Source organism: Heterocephalus glaber, unplaced genomic scaffold (genome assembly GCF_053883595.1).
Source record: "Heterocephalus glaber isolate CG9 unplaced genomic scaffold, H.glaber_assembly_v1.0 deba00001141, whole genome shotgun sequence".
Classification (NCBI taxonomy): domain Eukaryota; kingdom Metazoa; phylum Chordata; class Mammalia; order Rodentia; family Bathyergidae; genus Heterocephalus; species Heterocephalus glaber.
Window position 1 is genome coordinate 426525 of NW_028258201.1, and position 23342 is coordinate 449866.

General features: G+C 51.6%; 2 protein-coding genes across 3 annotated transcripts in view; one reads left to right on the forward strand and one right to left on the reverse strand.

Annotated features, from left to right (window-relative positions):
- Positions 1–870: 870 nt before the first annotated feature.
- Positions 871–23342, reverse strand: part of Ppp1r10 (protein phosphatase 1 regulatory subunit 10) — a 34149-nt gene continuing 11677 nt past the window's right edge. The window contains exons 1-19 of one of the 2 annotated variants that reach the window (XM_004847090.3): positions 16233–16489; positions 15481–16001; positions 9328–9445; positions 8616–8702; positions 8348–8483; positions 8021–8072; positions 5889–5966; positions 5597–5770; positions 5386–5491; positions 5178–5290; positions 4642–4742; positions 4294–4435; positions 4061–4219; positions 3726–3972; positions 3417–3480; positions 3045–3315; positions 2732–2845; positions 2109–2627; positions 871–1920 (exon numbers count right to left, since the gene is read on the reverse strand). In XM_004847090.3, the coding sequence (XP_004847147.1) occupies positions 1811–1920; positions 2109–2627; positions 2732–2845; positions 3045–3315; positions 3417–3480; positions 3726–3972; positions 4061–4219; positions 4294–4435; positions 4642–4742; positions 5178–5290; positions 5386–5491; positions 5597–5770; positions 5889–5966; positions 8021–8072; positions 8348–8483; positions 8616–8702; positions 9328–9434 (2580 nt within the window). In that variant the 5' untranslated portion in view covers positions 9435–9445; positions 15481–16001; positions 16233–16489 and the 3' untranslated portion in view covers positions 871–1810. Of the gene's footprint in view, positions 1921–2108; positions 2628–2731; positions 2846–3044; positions 3316–3416; positions 3481–3725; positions 3973–4060; positions 4220–4293; positions 4436–4641; positions 4743–5177; positions 5291–5385; positions 5492–5596; positions 5771–5888; positions 5967–8020; positions 8073–8347; positions 8484–8615; positions 8703–9327; positions 9446–15480; positions 16002–16232; positions 16490–23342 lie in introns of those variants that run through there. The other variant, XM_087210396.1, reaches the window with a different exon arrangement.
- Mrps18b (mitochondrial ribosomal protein S18B) lies at positions 16625–22811 on the forward strand. Its single transcript, XM_004847088.4, has 7 exons — positions 16625–16915; positions 18614–18722; positions 18810–18907; positions 18999–19067; positions 20456–20522; positions 21686–21745; positions 22293–22811. Exons 1-7 carry the CDS (start codon positions 16814–16816, stop codon positions 22571–22573), a joined length of 786 nt encoding a protein of 261 aa, XP_004847145.2. The 5' UTR covers positions 16625–16813; the 3' UTR covers positions 22574–22811.

The window sequence follows — 23342 nt, forward strand, 5'->3', positions numbered from 1 at the left end:
AGCTCTTTCTGAAATGTCTGAGACAGGGTCTCTTGCTAAATTGCTTCATTGTCCAGGCTGGGCTTGAGCTTGCGTGCCTCCGGCCTCTGTGTTGATCTGCAGGGCTTTCCCCCCATCCTGTACGTCTCAAAGCACAGCTGGCCCTCCACATCTGTGGGCTCCTTCCACATCCAGATTCAACCGGGGACCAAAAGCATTTAAGCTGGGGCTGGATGCACATACCTGTAACCCCAGGCCTCTGGAAGACTGAGGTAGGAAGATCACAAGTTCAAGCCCAGCTTGGGCAGCTAAAGGCCTAACCTCATCTCAAACAATGGTTGGGATGTAACTCAGCGTGAAGGGCCTGAATGCAGTCCCCAGTACAATACTGAAGGGAAAAGCTGAACTAAACCTGTGGACGTTGCCATTTTCCCCTAAATACATTTACTGTGGCACCTCAGTTCACAAACTTAATTCTTTCCACAGTTCTGGTTGCAAACCAAATTGGACGAGAACAGAATCAAAGTCAATCATGGTTAGGTCAGTGTTGACCTGGAGAAATTTGATTTGGTTTTTGGCCAAAGTCATGCTAAGAATTAGGTTATGAACTGTGGCACCCCTGTTGTTACGTTGTTTTAGATGGAATCTTAGGAGGACCCAAGTGCACAGGATCCTGGTATGCATGCCGGGCAGCGCGGTGTCCGGACCCAGGCCTCCTGGGCCGCAGAGGAAGCCCCGCTCCGTCCTTCATCAGCGCCAGCTGACTGGGAGCCGGAGCCAGGCTGAGCTCCTGGAGGATGACAAAGGCTGGGTGAAGGTTTGCTCCCGTGTCCCAGTCTATCCCCAACAGCTGAGAAAGGCGCTGGGGAAAAAGTCCAGACGCACTAGGGGTTAAATAAGCTGCTTCTCGTTCCACTGTTTATTAATGTACAAAATATACAAAACCGAAAGAAAAAATTCATCCTCAAATCCATCGTGGCTGTAACCCAAGACCCTGCTCAAAACCCAACCAATCCACTGTTTTCACAGAAAACAACTGATGCTGACAGCAAGGAGAGGACTGGGGAGGGGACGTCACCTGGCTGCACCCCGGGGGCCCTCAGCAGCTGCGTGTCCTGTGGCTGGCGGCCCGGGTGTGCGGCCCGAGCTGAGGGGAAGCTGCTCCCGAAACGTCCCCGGGTCTCCCGGCAGCTGGAGCGAGGGCCCCAAGCCAGCAGCCTCACCAGCTGGAACTCTCCCCGGTGCAGACGTGAGCGCGTCATCCTCGGGCCCAGTCGTCCTCGCAGACTCAAGGGCTGACGACAGGCCGCAGCCTCGCTCGGCTTGAGAAAGGGCTCAGGCAGAGCCTGGGGCACAGGGCTGGGGACTGTCAGCCCTCGGCCCGGCCAGAAGGAGCCCAGGGGGCTGCAGGACACACAGGGCCCTTCGGCGTCTGCCCCCAGAGGGACGACAGACTCGTCCCGGTGACCCAGCGCGGCAGGCCCACGTCAGAGCTGTGTGCGCACGGAGGACCCGAGACAGGAGGCGGGAGGGCGCCCCGTCGCCAGCCCTGGTTCTCAGGCAGGGGCAAGGCTGGAAAGAGACGCAGGGCAGGGAAGCCTCCCGGGGAGCCAGCTGGGCCTCCTCTCCCGCAGGCCGGAGTCCAGAGCACGTCCAGTCCCCCGAGCAGAGGGAAGTACGTCCATCGAGGTGCAGTGATCCGGACCCCCGGAAACCGCGCCGGCGGGAGCTGAGGGCCGGCTCCTCCTCAGCTGGGGAAGGGCAAACGGGCCTCACAGAAGCCATAACGGGTGAAGGAGCCAGGCTGCAGCCCAGGGGTGCAGGGCCGGCCCTAGGGCAGGGGCGGCCCGTTGACGCCCGGGTGGTAGAAGGCACAGTTGTTCTCATAGCGGCAGTTGCCCTTCATCATGAAATGTCGGCAGACGGGGCGATTTGACATGTCTGTGGGAGGAGGGCAGAGTGGTGAGTCACGGGTGGCTGCAGGCCGCGGCACCTCGCAGCGGTCTTCGGAGGCAAGAGGGCAGGGCAGGGCAGGGCCTGGCATGCACACTGGGCAGCAAGGCGCCAGGAGCCTCCCACGCCCACCTTGCACCCGACACAAAGCCGCGTGGGAACAGGAAGCAGCTCACCTCCTCCATGGCTGTGGCCTCCGTCATGCCCTCGGTGCCCTCCCCCATGGCCAGGGCCTTCATGGCCACGGTGCTCGTGCGGAGGTGGCCCTCGATGCTCATGGCCTCGGTGACCAGGGACATCATGTGGCCTATGGCCATGCAGCCCCCCATGTCCAGGCCCTTCATGGGGCCGATGCCCGCCGCTGCCGCCCATGCCCCCAGCGGGGCCTTCGTGGGGCCGATGCCCGCCGCTACTGCTCATGGCCCCGCCGGGGGGGCCCCCCCGCCCATTTGGGGGTCCTGCTCCAGATCGCCCTCCTCTGGTGCCTCGGAACGGAGGAGGTGGAGGGGGCTCATTTCCTGCTCGGCCACCTCTGCCTCGATGGTACGGTCCAGGACCAGGACCTGGCCCCCCTCGCATCGGGCCACCCCGCATAGGGTCACCTGGGCCATCCCAGAAGGGGTCACCCCCTCGGGGAGGTGGAGGGGGACCCAGGAGACGTGGAGCCACTGGTCCACCTGGGCCTCCATGGGGACCTGTCAGGGGCAAAAGAAGAGAGGCAGCGTCAGCCAGCAGTCACCCACGCTGTCCCGGGCCGAGGCGTGCAGCTGGACCCATTCACCCTGCCCTCACCACCTACCTGGCATGGGTGCCGCAGGCCCGGGCGGGAAGTGCTGCATACCCTTGGGGCCCCCAGGGCCTCCTGGTGGGAAACCATTGGCTATTGGGCCAGGGCCTAGGAGTCCGTGCGGCACTGTTAACAGAGAGAGGGGATGAGGGCTAGGGACTTAGGGACTCAGCTCAGTGGTTCTGCCACCTGCCTCGCGAGCTAAGGACCCGAGTTCGATCCCCGGTACCGTACCGGGGCGGGACGGGGCGGGACGGGACGGGACGGGACGGGACGGGACGGGACGGGACGGGATGGGACAGGACGGGACGGGACAGGACAGTACCCAGTATCTGCGTGAGCTTGTCCGAGGACTCCGCCTGCCTGAGCAGGTCCTCCGAGGGGCGGCCGCTGGGGCTGCCCATGATGGAGGTGAGGATCTCCTGCACGTTGATGCCGCCTCCACCAGGGCCCTGCGGGCTCTTCCCGGCACCCATGCTCCCCATCAGGTTGGCCAGCACCGGCGGCAGCTTGGAGCCAGCCGCCCCGTCGGGAGAGCCGCCCGAGCCCCCTGGCTCCAGGGCTTCCCCGTACGGGGTCTCATCCATGGCACACTCCTGCACAGAGGGGCGCACATCAGACTCGCGGAAGCAGCGGGCCACCAAGGGCCACAGAGCCTCGGCCATCGTCAGCCACCGGTGCCGCGCCGTGGACTCACCTCATCCAGGGGGATGAGCTTGGGGGGCAGGGGCTCATAGGGCTCAGGGTCAGGCTCGTGAGGGCTGCAGGAGCAGAACATGAGGGGCAATGACTTCCTCAGCCTGGGAAGCTCTTGGCCTCCCACGCCCTGCCCAGGCACCCCGCCCGCTAGGAGAGCGGGCCCTGCTGAGCTACCTCCCAGCTCTGCCCCCACCCCTTGTCCTTTTCAGACACGGCCTAGCTAAGCAGCCCGGGCCGGCCTCCAGCGTGCGACCTCCATGCACCCAACGCCAGTCAGCGCCCTGCCCAGGCTGCCGCCACTGCTCACCTCTCCTTGTTCAGGAAGAGCTCCTGAAGGATCCCCTTCTCCCGCTCAGCCTGGATGTATCGCTCCTGGCTGTTGCTCCCGGGGCTGACAAGAGGCGAGGGCAGCACCAGGGCCCGGGGGCACACCCAGGGCACCTTCTCCTCCATGTTGTCGTGGCTCAGACGCCGGGCCGTCTCGAACGCATGTCGGTCTGACAGTATCTCTCTCTTGGCTGCCTCTCCGAAGTCCTTGATTTTATTCACATTTACTGACAAGGGAAAAAGCAGGAGCAACGTGAGCCCAGCGAGCTCTCATTAATCCCCTCACATCATCACACAGGCCGCTCGGCCTCTTACCCCGTTCGGTCTCATCCAGCTCGAAATAGAAGTACTCCCTCAGCTTGCTCTCCTCAGGCCACGTCACGGTCTTCCTCTTCCTGCCCTTCCGGGTCAGCTGGCCGGGATCCCCGGGGCTCTCCACCGGCTTGGCGTCCAGGGCTCCTGGCTCCAGAGAGGCTGGAAGCAGTGGAGGTTTCAGATCCAGCTCTATCCTTTCGCAAAGCCCCAGCCTGCGCCACTTCCGCCATTACCTGTGTCCATGAGCTCCGGGACTTCCACAGGTGGCACCGGGGTGCCAGGGCGGTCCACGTCCTCAGAAGGCGGGGCTGGGTCTGGTGACGAGGGTTTGGCTGTGCTTGGTTCTGTGCTCGTCTTCCCTTCGAAGGGGCTGGGCTATTATGAAAGAAGAAGTTAGTGAGCCGAGCAAGGCACTCCGCAGTGGCTCCTGAGGCAGTCACTTCCTCCAATGTGGTCTCTGCCCCGGGCCCCGCAGTCTGTGTCTGAGCCAAACGCCCACGGCTGCTCCCGGCCAGCAGCAGTGCCTTGCCCGCTCCAGAATGTGCACCCCATCACGGAACCCTACTTCTCGGGGCCCATACCTTGGCAGCAGTAGGTGACAGCACCTTCTTCTTCTTCTTAATTTTGATGCCTGGGACAGGGGCTGAATTGAGAGCATCCAGAAAGCCCAGGCCCTCCATAGCTACAAGAGGAGCAGCACAGAAAGGAGTCAGACACACTCTCCCATCCTGCCCTGCAGAGTCCTGGGGGAGGATGGGCCCGCTGACACCTTGCCTTAACTTAGGAAACAGAGGCACAAGGTGGCCGGGAAGGCTCCGAAGATGGGGCCGGGCCATGCCACGCAGGCAGTGCTGCTGCCATTCCAGCTGGCTTCTGGCAGGCGAGCTGTGGCTTTGGACAGGAATCAGGTGCAGGTGATGGGTGGAGGGGAGGCCCCGACCACCACCGAGAGGCACCTTGCTGACCGCCTGTCCTAGGTAACCCTACGCACGAAGAGCTCTAGGGGTGCAGAAACCAAAGGGCCCGAGAAGTCAAGGACAGGTCAAAGCAGCAGGAGGAAGGTCGACGCCCCCCGCCCCGCCCAAATCCAAGCCATCCTGGTGGGCGCTGGACTCACGCTGCGGCGGGATGATCTTCACTTTGATCTCCTTGGTGGCGTTGGGGGTGGTGTTCAGCGGCTTGTACTTCTTCTCCACGGGCGGGGGCACGTCTCCCGGAGTAGCTGTGGCACTGCAGGGAGGGCCGTGGTCAGCGACACCTGTGCCCAGCCCGGCTCGCTCCCCAGTGCCACAGACCCACTGTTCGGAGGCGACCCCAGGCCGCACCTCTGGCGCTTCAGGGGGATGGGCTTGAGGTTGTACTTGTCGGAGACCATCACGGCGCTGGCGTTCTTCTTCACAGGCACCAAGGATGGCGTCTCCAGCTCGAGGCCTGCGGAGGGGTGGGGAGGGGCGCTCGCTCAGCCCGGCCCCCACACCGCCCTCCGCCGCCGCTCCCACATCCCGGGTCCCAGCAGGCCCAGGCCCAGGCCCTCACCGGTGGAGCGGAACTTGGCATGGCTGGGGGCGGTGGTGCGGAGAGACTTGGGCTTCTCCTTCTTCTTCTCCGGGGCCTCCTCGGCTCGGGCCTCAGTCTTTACCTCCGCCACAGGTCGCTCGGGAGGTGCGGTTCGACTCCTTCCCTCTTCTTTTCGCTTTTTCTTATCTTTTTCTGTTGCAGAGAAGGATTTCAGTTAGCAGGTAAAGACGCTTGAGGCGAAGCAGATGAAGGCACTCAGGGCCACACTCTGGTGGGAGAGGAGGAAAGCAGGCCGAGGAGTGGGGCTCACCAGCAGGCGGGGCGCTGCTCTGGGAGCGGATGACTGCCATCCAGTCGCTGACGAGGACAGAGGCCAGCTTCCGGAGCTCTGCAGGAGGAGGCGGAACAATTTAGTGGTTTTTCTAGTAACAGAAACATCAGGGTGTTTGAAAGAAAAACCTGCACAATGGAAAAAGTAACCCAGAGTTTTTAAAAACATGAAATACACTTAAACCTCGGTTTTTCTAGGCAACCTTTTTTTCTATACTGCTCTTAGTGATAATGGTTTAAAAAAATCAACTAATGATAGCGAGAGTGAAATGAGCATTAAAATGAGCCCATTTAGGAGCGGGAACCGGTTCATCCAGGGAAAAAGATGGTGAGAGGTCTAAAGATAAAGAACTGGTTTCTAAATCTATGATAAGACACCTGCATAGCTCTCTTTTTATGTTTGGCAACTGGAAACTTCTGTCTCTTCGCCCACATTTCCACTTAACAGATCCATCTAATAATCAAGTTTACTGCAGATCATTAAAAACCTAGCTTTTGGGCCGGGGATTTAGCTCAGTGGTGCCGCGCCACCTGCCTCGTAAGCACAAGGTCCTAAGTTTGATCTCCGGTGCCAAAAAACAAAAACAAAAAACCTAACTTTCCACAACAATCACATGCTTGGCAATTTCTGTCCCTACAGCAATGCAAACCTCACCCATCCTAATGTGCAAGTGTCCTAAACCCTTTCTGGAGCAACTGATACTATAGTCCAGTGAAACTTTATTACAGTCGACTAAGTACATGCAACTTCCTTTCTTTTTTTTTTGGTTCTGGGAATTGAACTCAGGACCTTGCGCTTGTGAGGCAGCTTCGGTGCCACTGAACTACATCCCCAGCCCAGTACATGCAACTTTCAATAGCTGAAGGAATTACATAATTAAATCTATAGTCAAAGAAGGCAGCACTCTGAAACCAGGCAGAAATAGGGAACAACAATACATCCAACAGCAAAGAAAAATGGGCAATGATTTAATGAGCTCTCCTGTGCTACACTTCATACTATAAATCATTACTAAGGACACTGAGATACCAAAAAAATTCTCAGTAGCTAAAGGAATCTAAAAACTGAGAATGCAGAAAGAACAGAACAGAACAGAACAGAACAGAACACAGAGGAACAGAAAGGTCGGGATTTAGTTTTTGCTGTGGAATGCTGGGATTTGGAAGCAGCCTGGGCCCTTTCGGCTTGGAGAATTCCCAGTGCCTCTTTCCCTAGCTAAGAACTCAAACAGGCTTCACCCTGTCTGACACCAAAGGCTAAGCCTCTCAGCAAAGGATGCTGCAAAACAATCCCCTTAGGCAAACAGCAGTCTGCATTTTCATCGGGATGGATAAAGTGCTGGCAGAATACTGCTAAAGAGTAGGAAACAATCTGCTACTTCAGGAGCCAGGCTTTGTCTTCAAGACAAAACTGTACAAGGCCCTGGCCAGAAGCTCCCAAACCCTGTCTTAGGAAAGGAAAGAATCTGCCTCAGTCAGAACTATGATATAATCCAAGAGTTAGGATTTTGACCATGCTTTTTAAAAGTAAGTTTACTGGTAGACCTAGTATATCTATCATTAAGAAAACAGACCCTAAAGGTCCCAGAATATCCTATATTTACTTAGAAAGACAGACACAAATGGTTGTGAGCCACTCTAGCATGCCAATGTTTCCCCAAAAATGTTAAGTATATGGCTCTTCTACCTAGTGATTTGAAGACTCAGCTTCCAGTTAAAGTGTGGCACCATATTTTATATTCAGTAGAAGAGAAATGCACAAATTCCATTTGCACTTGAGAATAAGGAAGACCGCACAGTTAGAACTACAGTATTTACTTATTTATTTATTTATTTATTTTCAAGACAGAGTTTCACTATGCAGTTCTGGCTGGCCTTGAACTCACTATGTAGCCCAAGCTGGCTTCAAATTTGTTAGGATCCTCCTGCCTCAGCCTCCCAAGTGCTGGGATTACAGGCATGCTCCACCATGCCCAGCTAGAACTACACTTTTTAAAAGAAAGAAAAAAGCAAGGTGAGGTAGACAGTGGAAGGCAGGAGTGATGGGCATCAAGGGTGGGGAGAGAGATGAGCAATGAGAAAAGCCTGTAAGAGGGCCTGGGCCAGCCTCACCTTCATCCTCGCTTGACTTGCTCAGCTGCTTCACCAGCTTGGCTGTGTTGTTCTACAAGAGATGGGAGAAGCAGACAAGTAAATGCAGAGAGCAAACACAGCTCCCTCGGTGCTAACAACCCCACAAAAGCACCGGCTGTGAGTCCTTGATTGGTGGCAGCACTGATGAACTAGGTCACCTTTTACAAACTCTGGCAGCTAGAACATTCAAACCAAATCTTGATTCCAAATTCATCCCGAAAAATCCATTCTGTCAGTCTACTCTCAGGCCCCAGAGCGCCTCACATCAGTTGTGTGATCCGCAAAGGGTTAGGAGACTCAAGGTACCTGCTTGAGATGGTCCACAGTGAGCGGCAGGTGCTGGAGGGTCATCAGGATTTGCTGGAGGAGGGGAACATTGCTGGTCGTCTTGGAATACGTCAGCCAGTTGTTAAGAAGCTTGTAGCCTCCTACGTCAATGAACCTAGAGGCGGGCAGGAGCACACTTCTACCAGACGGCCTTCCAGGTCTCAGGCTGTCACCCCACCTTGCGGCCCCACAGACGACTGAGAACACCACGTCGCACACCCTCTGCAGTCAGAGGCTCCCCACTTACTTGATCAGTATTTCTGATGAGCGGGTTTGGAGCAGAATGTTCAAGTACGTGCAGCGACTCACCATCTTCCGGGCTTCCTTCATCAGACTGCGGAAGACAGACAGTCAGAGAGGAAGCAGGGTATGCTCCTCTCACAGCAGTGGGGCCTGCTCCACTGAGCGCCCAGACCTCACAGGTCCCTGCTCCAGAGAGGAGCCACACAGCTCTCCAGGGGCCTGGGATTCCTCCGAGATGGAAACCCACAGGGGAAGGAGCACAGTCCCTCTGAGGGGGGAGCGCTGCTCCTGCCTAACACAAAGGACACATGTGGGTCTGCCTCCAGCCCTCATGACCACCCCTCAGCAGCCTGCTCAGGACTGGCTTACATATTGGTTTTCCCTAGAAAACAGGATCTCCAGGATGTCCTAGTCTCCAGCTTGGTCATGGCTGGAAACCAAGGACTCATCTTTCCTATCTCTCACTCTAGGGCCAGAGATTTAGCTCAGTGGTTCTGCCACCTGCCTCGCAAGCACAAGGTCCCAAGTTCGGTCCCCAATACCAAAAAAACCCACCACCAACAAAAAGTGTCCCATCTCTCACCCTAAGATCAGTGGATTTGAACCCTCTTCTCCTTATTCCCCTCCCTCCTCTAGAACATGCACCTCTGTCTCGACTGGCCACATCCAACACACAGCATCCTCTACTTACAAATCCCAAACAGCCACAGGCTCACCTGAAGATCTTGGAAATCCCATCCACACTCTTGACTTCCCCATCTCGGTTTAGGAAGCTGTCCAGGCCCCTGAGAAGCTCTTTGGGGTCTATGGGCCCAGAACCCATGATTTTAGTTTCTGAAAACAAAATAAATCCACAGAATAAATGGGAGGAAGGACAGTCCCAGTGTGCCCTCCAATAAACCCTATCACTGTACCTGACAAAGGGGAGTACTTAATTCTATTTGTAATTAACTGCATTCAGCCATTCCATACAATTATGCTATTTCCTACATAATGGAAAGCCTGGTTTGACTCACATGGACCATCCCCACTGAGAACACCGCCTTGGCCAGGTAAGCATGGGTGAGTGCATGACTGAATGGCAAGGAACGGCCGAGGGCTGGGCAGCACTCCTGTGTCTCACTCCCAAGTTAGAGCCCTCTTGGGAAAGCTGGACTTCACTAGGTGACACTAAAGCTAAAATTCAAGTTCCTGTAAGAAGACATTCAACTTACATGGCACTTACTGTTAAGCCATTTTCCTTCATTACCGACAAATTTGGCCTGGAAAAAAGTCTAGCGTGATAAGAACTGCATCAAACTTAGGTGTTTGGGCTAAATGTCTCACAAGAGCCAATTTCCTTTTATCTTAGTCCTGCGTCAAAATCACCACTCAGTGGCAGATTGTGTCAGCTGAAGTGACAGGTGACAGAGTAACACTTGACAAGAGGACCCCTTTCTCAGAGGACCTGGGGAAAGCTCCCGGAAGCGGAGACAAAAGGATGCCTGGTAAACACAGGAGGTGCTCCTGAACCCTGAGTAATGCTGCTCTTAGCACATACTACATGCGTTTTATTCCTTAAAAATGATAGTTTGTGCCTCAAAAGCTCAATGCAAATCCGACCCTCTACTTCCCTCTAAGTATCAACTACCCAAGACCCCCAAGATAAGCCTAAAACTACAAATCATGGAACTGACCAGAAGAAACTAAAGACTGGCAAAGTGGTATAAATTTTAAACAGCTGCTTTAGACTAGGGTGGAAAAGGAGTTAATCAAAAGCTAAACGCTTTTAGGGAAGGGACACAAGTATGAAGCAACTTTTTACGCCAGAACCAAACTTCTAGAGAGGTAATTTAGAGTCAGTACGGTTCTGACTGGCACTTTATCCACACAACCTCTATCAACTCTGGCTTCTGAGAACCAGCTAAGACAGCCAATGCAGCAGCCTCCTTCTGGGTGGCACTTAGCAGAGATGAAAGGTGAAACCCAGAGGAGTGAAAAATCATTTTACCAAGACAATTATAGTTTGTGCAGAAAAGAACCTGGAACCTCCACAAAGATAAGCAGGAACTGAGGTCAGAGAAAGAAATATTCAGAGAGAATACTGGAAAATGTTAGAAGTTTGTGCCCAACTTAGTAAGATATGTAAGATAATGCAAATTAATGACATATTTTCTCAAACCAAAAAAAGAAAACACACATAAAAATTTCAACCTTTTGGTCCTCCCACCACGTAAGGCAATTTCTAGGTGTGTGGGTCCCAACAACCTCAGCAGGCAGGCGGAGGCAGAGATGCCGAGAGGCAGTGATTCTGGGCCGGCTGTCCTGTCACTCCCACCCTGAACCTCCACCAGGATAAGCGGTACCTGAGGTCTCAGGAAAACTACATTCAATACTGGAAAAGGTCAGAAGCTTGTGAGCCACATGCACAGAAGCATGGGAATTATTACACACAGACATAGGGAGAAAGGAGCTTTTCCCACGCAGTGAGATAAGCTACAGTGATGTGTAGAAACCACACAGAGATACAGATATGATATATAAAAAACAGACTTCCCACGTGTTGAACACTGGAAAAGCAACAATAGGTCCAAAGTCATATCCTGTATCACAACCAAGAGTCTAATTTTAAAAAATGTCTATACAAACATACACACACCATTAAGATTCCAAATCAAAATATTTACAATTTGATCAAAAGCCTTGAACTAAACATCTCAAACCAGGCCCCTCTGAACCCAGATTCAAACCCAGGCTGAATATACGTGATCTTGGAGAACTCTCTCCCCTGCTTCAGGAACCTGAGCTCAATGAAGAGGGAGAGGAGAGGAAAAGCCATTCTTAGAAGGACAACGGACCAATCAGTACCAAGCTGTGTCCACTGCCCTCTGCTGGGAATGGGACCCAGCCACTCTGCAATTCCCATTGTATACATAAGCTGGAATAAAAGACATGATAGTCAAGGAAGCTAGGAGACAAAACAGAAAATCAAATTCACTTCCAGTATTATTTTGGAAATGTAATAGAAATTGTCTTATGTGACATAATTTTAAGTGGACTTCCTCACAGTGGACTTTCTCACTTAATTAATAACCCTGAGTGTCAGCCAGCAGTTTCCTTACTTCAAAGTCGGCACATGCTGAGAAGCTCCCCCGCACTCAAGTGGAAAGCAATGCACAGAGCACAGTATCCTGGGCCAGGCCCAGAGAAGGCACCCGAGTGAGCCGGAAGGCAGGGACAGGGACCAAGTGTCCTGGAGCCTGGACTCCAAGCTGCAGGAAGCTTCCTGGAGCCAGGAAGGATCAGGACGGTTTAATGAGCAGCAGCACTACATGGAGGGGTGGGACATGATGCCCCACCACCTCCACCTTCGCAGGAGCCAGGCTTCGAGTGATGCTTCAGGCGAAGCTGTGCCCACTGTGCCGTCTTCCTCCTGCCTTCACAGTGAACTCCTTAGGCTTATTTAATACCTCGGCTCAAGTTATTCCACACCCACCACCAATGAAACAGGACAGATGTGGTTCAGGAAAAGTTCTGTACAAGGAAAAGCTCTTTAAAGAGCTGATCACAACCATCTTCCAATAAGAAGAAAGGGGGTCTCGTATTTATTTTAATCTAGAGGCCTTAGCATTCTGGAAATGAAAATGCTTTGTTCCTCATCCTCAGTGTTCAGGCATTTCCTAATGAGACTCAATGGTGGACTGGATTATGTCTCTTGGTGATTCACAAGGTCCTAAATTTCCTCTAAAGTGGCAACTACCTACTCAATCATTTTGGAAATCTGCTATGAAGCTGGGCGTGGTGGCACATGCCTGTAATCCCAGCACAAGGGAGGCTGAGGCCTGAACTGCATGGGGAGACCTTGTCTCAAAAAACAAAGTGATAAAAAAAGAAAATCTGGTATGTGATCACTCCAAAAGCTTATTTGCTTCTCAATAAAGATAAATCGCTTACACCATTGTCACACATAGGAAAGATCCCAAAATGTAACTCTGGCCTAGCGTGGTGGCGCACACTTGTAATCCCAGCACTTGGAAGGCTGAGGCAGGGGGATGGCTACAAGTTTGAGGCCAGCCGGGGGTACGCAGTGAGCTGAAGGCCACCCTGAACTACACAGTGAAACTCTGTCTCAAAAAAAAGAAAAAAGCATTTAGCCACAGACTACTCAGGTCGGTTCTCCGAGGCTCTCCGGATGGGCCTGGTTTCCCTAGCAGACCTCGGTTCCCATCTCCCACACTAAGGAAGATCTTCTTTATTAATCAACCCCAGCTCACTAGAGACCAGGACCCCAGTGGGTGGAATGCTCAGCTCCAAAGGTAGATAGGCTGCAGAGGCACATGGCAAACTGCTTGAAAGATAAAAAAAAGACTTGTGGTCAACAGACATGTGGAAGAGTCCCACCCATCCAACACAGAAGTTACAGAATTCGAGAATCTGTACCCAGCAGAAAATTAGCCCTAAGTCTCCCGCAAGTCACCCCAGCACAGGTGAACAAATGGCTCCTAGAAACTCCAAGCTTCAATACAGGACTTAAAAAAATGAGAAGTATATAGAGTCTGGCAAGATTAAGCTGGGGGAAGAGAGGTAAGAAAAGAACTGAAACCCAGTACCACCCTCAGACAGGGCATGGCTCTCAGCATGCATCCACTGCACAGCACTGCATGAGGGGAGCAATGAAGAGGACGTTAATTCTTTCATTAATCCTTTAAGAAATTCTTTTAGAAGGGAAGGAAAAAGAAATTCAAAAAGGTGGCTCTTTGGAAAAAAGAAATGAAGGTTGTGAAATGTAATACCAGAAATGTTTTGCTTACCAGAACCGTAGCTGGATTTCCCCTGCCTTGAGTTTACAACTGCCGTCTCCTTTCCTAAAGATTCACTTCTCATCCTAGTACCAATGTACAGGAACTAAGCACTGGAGAACGTGATTAAGCACTGGACACAAGAGTTTATCCCCAACTAGAGGTGGGAGTAACGGTGATTGAGAATAAACTTCTCAAAGTACCGACCCTCCCCGACTTCCAACACAAAGCAACCAAAAGCAGAAGGCTGCAGGTCTAGGTCCTGAGCAGAAACGTCAGAACTCAGTGTCATTAGGACTGTCCATAGTCACAAGCCTTTCCCATTCTCCTACAACACATACACACACAATCCCTCCTGCAGCCCCCCAGCCTTAAAGCACACTTGAGGTCTGACTGGCTTTGGCATTGGCAACAGAAGCAGGCTACACTTCCAAGCAGTTGTGATGAGTGGAAAGTTAAAATAAACAAAGACTGGTTGTTAAACATAAAAACTAGAGCTACTCAAGAAGGTCAGCCTGGAAACATAATTCCCATAAACTTTCATCCCTTTAAGAGAAAGGCTTTTAAAAGATTACATCAAAACGAGGACAACGCCTTCTCCCTAACTGCAAGGAGCACCGGGAGGCCGGGAAACCTTCGGAGCGGAGGGAGGGGTGGAGTTGTGAGAGGGTGAAGAGGAAGAAAGACGATTACATCACCGTCCAAGCAGACTCCTCCCCCTCGACCAAGGGCCGGGGCGGCCCTGAGCTCAAGATGGCAAAGGGAGAGGAACAACAGAGGAGGGAGGCCATTTTGAGAAGAGGACTCAGTTCGGATCCGGATAGGCAGGGCTCTGCTGGCAGCTACAATTAAGATTATAAAACACTCTTTCGTTAGAAAGAAAAAAAGCGAAGCCCGCCCCATGCTGAATATTTGACTTATTTTGAATCAGCATAATGAAAATAAAAGCAATTAAAATAGTTCAAAGAACAATTTTCTGCGGGGAAAAATTGAACTGCAACTGAAGTTCAATTGCTACCACCGACCACCCCCATCCTCCCTGTAAAGAGAAGGGGGCAGGATTTGGACCCCTCTCAACAAATAGGGTTGAGATGGGAGGACAGGAGAAAAACGGGTCAAGACATAAACTGCAACACCGCTTGGAAGACAAAAGGACAAGGAAAGTCGCCATATTGAAGCAGGGAAGAAAAAAATTCCTTTTAACGACACACATCTTTTAGAAAGCTAGCATTCAATTGCACTAAATGGCTTTTAAAGTTAACTCCTGAATTCCACATTTCCCAACCCTTCCGCCCTCTATTTCAGCTATATCCCCCAACCAAAAAGTATCAAGTTAAAAAAATGTTAATCATTTTTGCTTTCAAATAACCTACGCAATCTGCAACAATTACAAGACATTCTTTACCTCCCGATTAGCTTGTTATGTATTGATACTATATTTTGTCCTAAATTAAGTGTCTTGCAATCTTTATTCCTAGATTGCCACCTATTTTCAACATACAATATAGCCCAAGCAAATTACATTGAAACCGAGAGGATTTAACAATCATTTAAAGCCATAGCCAGCTACTTTTCTCTGCCCATCTCCTTACCCTGCAATCTTTATGTACAGATTGCTTATTAATCTGGCAAATTGAAAGGCGCCCTGCTTGTCTCACACACAAAGAAGTGGGACTTCTGGGCCACAAGATCCACCATCTTTTGTATGTGAGCTCATTAACCCTTTTGAAGACTGCTGCTACCCAGAGGAAGGTAACCATTCCTCCTTATAAAAAGCAAACACATGCTTTGGCAGTCTGGAAATTGTCTGGATTACCAAGGGTTAACCATCAAAATTCTCACTTGCTGGCCCTCCCTGCACCCCCTCCTTGCCTGCAGCAGAGCAGGGAAGAGGTAGGTGGTAGGGGAGAGAAAACAAGACTCTTTAGACCCAAAGGCCCTTTTTAATGGAGATTAAGTGACCAAATTGGTCCCTTCTCCAGCTCTACATTTGTTCTATGGTCTCATTTCTTCCTCTCATTATTTTTGGTTTCACAACGGGAAACGTTGATTTCTTGTTGCAAGGCTGGTTTTTGAAAATTCGACACTTACTATCCAATTTTTTTGCGACGTCAGCACCTCGGGCTCAGGGGGGGAGGGGGCAAAATTTGGAGAAAAAAAATAAAACAACCAACCAGGACCCAAAACTCAATTATTTAGGGGGCCTCATTGGATCAAAAAGTCTCTTAAAAAAGAAAGGCCAACTCAGTATTCATTTTCCCCCCACCCGACTCCATTTAGGGAGGGGGGTCGTAGAAAAAAAAAATTCTGAGTGGATGCAAAAAAGTAAACGCTGGATAAGTGAAATTGGGTTGGGTTTGGGAAGGGAGGGTGGTTGATTATTTTTGAAGGTATGTGGTGACGGTCCTTCGGCCACAGATCTCAAGTCCCAAGCAGCGTGGGCTGGTGGGTTGGGCAAGATGGGTGGGCAAGGGCAGAAGACACAAGTGGTTGGGCTGGTGGCTGCGGTTTTCCCTTTCCCCCCTCTGGATCCTTTCAAGGGCTTAGATGTTGTTGCGGCTCGTTTCTGTTTTCCTCGTGGCCGGCCTGTCTTTCTCCGAGAAAATTCAAACCTGGGGTAAAAGGAACACAAGGGAGAAAGATACAATCAATCAGTTACGGGTCGCTTTTACAACACAGCAGAACACCATGTTTCGTCTCAAAACGCACCTCCACGGCCCACCCCGAACACAGCCACCTTAGCCAAGCCGTGGCTCCCAACCAGATCCGGTCCTACCCCACTTCCCAGCCCAAGGCACTACGCAAAAATCTACCCCTGTAAGTCACAGAACCCACAAACTTACCTCTAAACGAACTCCAGAATGGCGGCTGCCCGGGCGGGCGGAGTCTTTTATACCCGGACACCGCCCAACGCGCCCTAACGTGCTGGCTAAACGCCCTTGTCGGGAGACATTGTGTGCGAGGCGTGATTTTATTGGTCAAAGCGAAGGAAACCTTGCCAGCAGATTGGCTAGCCTTTGGACCGGCCCTTTCCCCGGCCCCAGCTTCCGCCTCCTTCTTGATGCTTGCGTCGCGTACGCGTGAGCAGAGACCCTAGCACCTCCCTTTCCTCTGTTTCCACCACTTCCGCCCCATGAACGTTTGTCACTCTGGGTTGGTAGAAACCGGAAGGCGCATGCGCAGTGAGAAGATCCCGCTCAAAAACGCCCTCAAAATTGCTTCTAAGATAAACGCTAAGTATGGAATCTCAGAGTCGTAGTGAGTTGTGCACAAGAAACGCAATTTTGAGGGCTAATTCGATTATGACGCAGTTGAAATTAGCTTCTGTCCACGGCCCCCCTTTGACGCTTACGTTGTGACGTAAACGCGCGGCCGCCTTCCGCACTGCAGACGCCGCTGCCCTACTGAGTCGGTTTCCTGGAGCATGCGCAGACCCCCGTACGTCAAGATGGCGGCCTCCGTATTTAACACGCTTCTCAGGCAGTATCTTACCCTTTCGCCCTTCAGAGGTTTCTACGGAGTTCAGGTAACTCCTTTTGGAGGGAGTCAGTAAACCCCGACCTAGTTATACTTTACTTAAGTCGTCGTTTCATTCTCTTCTCTCGTGCTTGTGCCTCAGCTGTGTAGGTAACTTAAGTCCAGGATCATCACCTTTAGCCTGATACTGGGTGACTTTTCTAATCTTGAGTTGATGGCTTCAAGCTGGTTGGATATCATTCTCTCCCTGAAATACCGCCTTTTTTTGAGGGAGGGGAGAGGTTGAGGCGGGGTCTCCCTTAGTAGTTCAGGCTGGCCCTGATCTCACTGTGTAGCCCAGGCTGGCCTGGAACTCGAGGCAGTCCTCCTGTCTCAGCCTCCCAAGTGCTGGAATTACAGGCATGGGCTACCACGGCCGGCTCCCGAAATACCATCTTGACAAAGTAACTAGGTGGAGGCATTATCCACTTGGTAATGCACAACCAGGTCTTAACTTGGTAGATAGTGTCAAAAATCTGTGATGCCCCGGAGTGTCCTGGAATTGAAGGGCCGCAATTTCTTCCAGCCTTGCAGTCTATCACCCATTAAAGGATATATTCTCAGGACCTAGGAACCAGTTTCTCAGCTTTATCTTTAAACCCTTTTTTTTTTTTTGGTACCAGGGATTGAACTCAGGACTTTGGGCTTGGGAGGCAGGCCCCAGAACCACTGAGCTAAATCCCTGGCCCCCTAAACCCATTTCTTATCAAAGCTTTCGAGAATTTAATTTTGCCCTTTGGATTGAGGTTTTACTCACCACCCTGGAGATTCTTGGTAGATCAGGGTAGGGCAGATTCTTGGTGGGGCAGGGTGAGATAGTGGCAGTAGGAGAAACTGCCGCTCCCTACAGTGTGACTTGAGAGTGCTAACAGAGGTCACCATGGAGCTAATGACCGAGTGGAAGCTTTAAAGCTAGCGTTAGGACTCAAGTTTGTTTTGCTGTGTGGTATGTTGGCCTTCCAACTTCGTGTAAAACTGGGCATCATCTCAGTGACTTGGATTTGTTTGTTTGTGTTTTTGGTACCGAGGATCGAACTCTGGAAGGCACTGGAACCACTGATCTAAATCCCCAGCCCTCAGTGACTGGGATTTGAATTAAACTGGATATAAACCTTCCCTGTTTACTCCTCCCCACCATACATCTTACTTCCGAGAGACTAAACATTCCCTTTTTCTTCTTCTCCAAGACTCAGTTCATCCCCCAAAACACAAGTGCTCTTGTGTGCTAGGTTTTGAAATTGTTTTAAATAAGATTGCTTCTCAGGTACCTATCCTAATTATCTATGTTAGCTTCTTAAACCATGCATGGTGGGGCACATCTGTAGTCTCAGTACTCGAAAGGCTGAGCCAGGAGAATCACCTCGAGTTCGAGGCCAGCCTGGGCTACATAGTGAGCTCAAAGTCAGACTGAACTACATAGTGTGATCTTGTGTCCAAAAAAAAAAAAAAGTGAAGAACAACCAAATGTTACCTTCTGTTTTAGGATCCAATTGGGGATAGGGAGAGTTGATTTAGAGGGGATTTATAGGAAGAGTTGGTAGGGATTGATTTATGTCATTTTGACCTCAACAAAAATACTACATATTCCTGCTAAATTACATTAACATGGTTGAGATGCATTCCTCCTCTCTCCAAAGTGTGAGCAAAACAGTTGAGTCCTTTCCTTGAACTCAGTGTCTCACTGTCTCATTTCTCCCCTCTTTTACAGGTTCCCCTCCAGACTTTTTGCACTGAAGCTCCTCCTGGAAAAGATTCTTTGCCCCCAGCTCCTCTTTCCCCTTATGAGAATGAGCCCTGGAAATACCTGGAGTCAGAAGGTACCCTAAGTGGGGAGGGGTCAGATGGGGTCTGAGGTAATGGACATAGATAATCCCTCCAGCAGCAATTTGTCTGCTCTGTTTCAGAATACCTGAGCCGCTACGGTTCTCGCCCCATCTGGGCTGACTACCGCCGCAACCACAAGGGCAGTGTACCCCGTCAGCGGACTCGGAGGACATGCATTGTGAGTTTCTGAGAGCAGCATGTGGAGTGGGGAGCAGGAACACTTTGACAAGGCTTTGAACATCTCACTGCCAGTTTCTTTTTTTCTACAGCGTAAAAACAAAGTTGCTGGGAACCCTTGTCCCATCTGCCGGGATCACAAGTTGCATGTGGACTTTAGGGTAAGGAGAATCTCTCATCAGAATAAGGGTTGGGAGCCTCTTTGCAGTCAGTGCCACATACTTCCTCATGTCCTGGCAACCCTACAGTCAATTTTGTAGTGAATGTTTCTGGAATACAAAAGCATTCTCTAGCCTTTTGCCCTCTATTATGGATTGCACTAGTTTTATCCCATGTCCACAAGATACATAGTTGGCAGGAAAGCAAAATGCCTATTTTTGTTGTTGTTGTTGTTATTGTTTATTTTGGTTTTTTGAGACAGGGTCTCCCTATGTAGTTCAGGGTGCCCTTGAACTCACTATGTAGCCCAGGCTGGCCTCGAACCCCTGGTGATCCTCCTGCCTCAGCTTCACAAGTGCTGGCATGACAGGCATGTGCTACCACACCTGGCAAAAAAATTCCTGTTTGTAGTGGAACAGCAATGCCCAAAGATTAATTTCTGTTAGAGTTGTTAGCAAGTGTTGGTCTACTTTTTCCTGTAGTTTTCTCTTTCATTGTTCTGTCTGCTGGGTATGCTGAGACCTGCCAAGTACATTGGCCTACTTTATTCCTGTGGTTTTCTTTATTTCTTGGTCATGTTTTCTGGGTATGCTAGGATGTGGGGCTGGAGATCAGAGATAGGAGGCTTATTGTACAGTCTAGGGAACTTTTTAAAGAAGCCTTCAACACAGTGAGGAGGACAGGACTTGCTCCTTAAAGAAATTGAAAGCATATTATACATACCAATAGTGCTTTTCTGAGCTGGCAGTGAGGGTATTAGCACACGCTGTCTGGCTGGACATCAGGGGTTGGAGGGCATTTGTGCATCAGTCAGTAGATGGGGACATCTGCAGCCCCACAGCCCTCTGACACGGGTCTCAGGGTGCCCTGTAGATGCCTTCCTGGTTCCAGCTGTGTACGATGGGTTATGAAGGGAGTGTAACGAAGTGTAAAACCAAGAGAGAGCAGCAAATTGAGGAGGGCTGATGATTCTGCCTACCACGCCACTCCACAGATGCACCTGCTTTTCCTCAACTCTGCTTCTATGGTTGATTTGCTAGCTGAGACTCATTCTATGTAATCAAAACTGTGAAACTTCTTAGTTGGTGTATAAATCCTTCAGCATATTACAGTATTTTAATCATTTACACATACATAAATCAACACTATTTTGGGGGTGGTTTCTGGCTGGCTTTAGAATGTGACTGTGTAGAAGAAAGTTCTGTGTGAGTCTAGTACCAACATGCAGGGTGTGCGTGTGAAATGACAGCAGTTGTGAACTGATGGGTTTCCTGGGCCCAGAAGGAGGGGGTGTTTCAGGAAGAGTGCACTGGGGAGACGGGATTCCTTCTCAGGCCCAGAGGTCTGCCTCTGTCCCTGCCTCTCCTCCTGTTCATTGTTCTCCTTGCAGAATGTGAAGCTCTTGGAACAGTTTGTCTGCACCCACACGGGCATCATCTTCCATGCTCCGTACACAGGTGAGCCTGTCATCCCTGTCACCCCAGGACAGCTCTGAGTCACTGGACAGTGGTTATTTGGTGGGTGACATACAAAGTGCAGTTGAACCTTTTGGAAATCTCAGTGGAGATACTCATTCTAAAGCTATTACGTGTGGAGAAAAGATACAGACAAGTATCTCCGTGAGCATTGGTCAGTGTGGTCCTTAAAAGGTAGATGGTAGCCCGGCATGGTGGTGCATGCCTGTAACCCCAGCAGGAGAGTTGCTATGAGTTTGAGACCTACCAGGGCTACACATTGAGTCTAAGGCCAGCCTGAGCTACATAGCAAGACCCTGTCTCAAAACACAGAACAACAGCAACAAAAGTGTGTTCTCGAAACAGACAGTGTTAGAGTTGTGTGGCTGAGACGGAGCCCACAGGACCTGCAGAAACTAACTTACATTTACTTTACGGCCTGTACAGAAATATTTTGCCAGGGGGCTGGGGATGTAGCTCAGTGGTAGAGTGTTTACCCAGCATGTGGAAGGCCCTGCATTCAGTCCTCAGTACCACACAAATATTTTGCCAGCACCTGCTCTCAAGCAAGATAAATTTGCAAAGAATAACCTGAACTCCCTGTAACGGGTTGGCACCATGATCAGTGTTCGGCTTGTCAGGGAGTTTTTCCTTGTACTGTGGATGACTGAAGGCTGCTCACTCAGATCACCTTCCCTAGAATGGAAGCCTTTTTTCCCTTAGTGGGCCCATCTCGGGATCGTCCAGTTCAACCCTTTCATCACACTTGCCTGGGATTGTGCTCCCTCTCCTTTTTTTTTTTTTTTTTTTTTTTGAGATAGGGTCTCACTATGTAGTCCAGGCTGGCCTTGAACTTGTGGCAATCCTCCTGCCTCAGCCTCCTGAGTGCTGGGACTACAGGTGTGCGCCACCACTCCTGGCTCTGCCCCCTTTCTTGCAGCCTTTACCATAAATGGTTTTTCTGTAGTGGCTAAGGCGCTGAGTCATCCCAGCTAACAGAGAGGGGGAGGACTCTTCCATTTAGGCAGAGGAGGTCATCAGGCCCCATGAAAGGGTCACTAGGCAACTCGGTCCTCCACATCCAGCCCTGGCATCACACAGAAGCAGCTGTGCACCCTCTGTACTGAGCCTCATTGATGTGCACCTGGTTATTTCTCTCTCTGCAGGGGTCTGTATGAAGCAGCACAAGAAGTTGACTCAGGCCATCCAGAAAGCCCGGGATCATGGTGAGTGTGAGAACGGCAGTTTCGTCGGGTGTAGGAAGGGGATGCGGGCCTGGAGCAGGTCCTGCATACGAGTGCCCTCACCTCCCTGAGAAAGTGCTGCCCATGTGTTCCTTCCCAGATACCGGTAGCCTCACTTCCTGTCCCCATCCCCTCCTGAGTCTGTTGTCATGTTCCTATCTCCTCACTCATCTTTCCTCTGTCCTCGTTTTACAACCGATGTTCCCGGCGCAGTAGCAAGATCATAGGAAGATCTTTGTGTGCATTTCCGGCCCTGGCTCCTGGCCCCTTTGGACAGGTTGGCGTAAGGTGCCACCCACTGCCAGAGTGGATATGGTGCTGTGGCCCTGGGCCAGGGCACCCAGTTTGGCAGGCCGGATCCTAGGCAGGGTATCACTGGCGTCGGCTCCTAGGCCTGCTGCTCTTGTGCCATACACAACATGCATGAAGGCACCAGGGGCTCTAACTAGTCCTCCATTATGAAACCTTTCTGTTGTCTGTCTCACCGTGAACTGCCTCTCCTCACGCCCCCCTCTTTTCCCAATCTCAGGGCTCCTCAGTTACCACGTTCCTCAGGTGGAACCCCGGGACTTGGACTTCAGTACGTCGCATGGGGCTGTGAGTGCTACTCCGCTGGCCCCTACACTGCTTTCGGGCGACCCCTGGTACCCCTGGTACAGCTGGAAGCAGCCGCCAGAGAGAGAGCTGTCCCGACTTCGCCGGCTCTATCAGGGCAGTCTCCGAGAAGAGAGTGGGCCACCCCCTGAGGCCATGCCCGAGGAGCCCCCTGTGTCCCCAGCTGAAGCCACCTGTGCTGAGCAAAGCCCCTGAGGGCTCTGTAGGACTTGGACACTGGGAAGAGAGTCTGAGGGGTCGGGTGGGGCCCTGAGAAGCTGTCTTACTGAGCCGAGGCGAGGGCAGGCCCGGGAGGAAGCCATGTTGAAGGGTGGCTGTGGCTTTGGTGGAGGGAGGGCAGTGCACATGCGTGGGTGCTGTGACGGGCTCAGCGCCTGGGCTTTTGAACCTGTGCTGTTTTCCACAATAAAGCTGCAGCTCCTTCTCTGGCTCATTTTGCACTGGGTTTCAGATGAGAGCCTCTGAGGGCAGGGCAGGTGAGTGCTGGGTGCTCTTTAGTGTTTGTTTATGCGGGGCGTGAGGGTGCATGCTGTAATCCCAGCACTCCGGGCACTCTGGAGGCTGAGGCAGGAGGGAGATCAGGGGTTCCAGGCCAGCCTGAACTACAGGGCAAGACCCAGTCTCAAACCCAAAAGATAAAATGAAATATTTACGTATGTGTTTATTGTAGTACTGGAGATTGAACCCAGAGCCTTAGTACTACATCCGCAATCATTTGTTTTCAGTTTTCAGACAAGGCCTTTGAAGTCCCCAGGCTTGGTTTGAACTCGGGATCCTTCCAGCTCAGGCTCACAGAGTGCTGGGATTTCAGGCAGGCGCGTGTGCCTGGCCTTTTCCCAGACACCGTCCTGCTGTATAGCCCAGGCTGGCCTCAGAGCTCGCAACCCTTCTGCGTCCTGGGGTCACTGGCGCGGCCGTGCCCAGCGGCGGGTGCTCTTTTCCCGGAAGCGCGCTACTGCTGCGG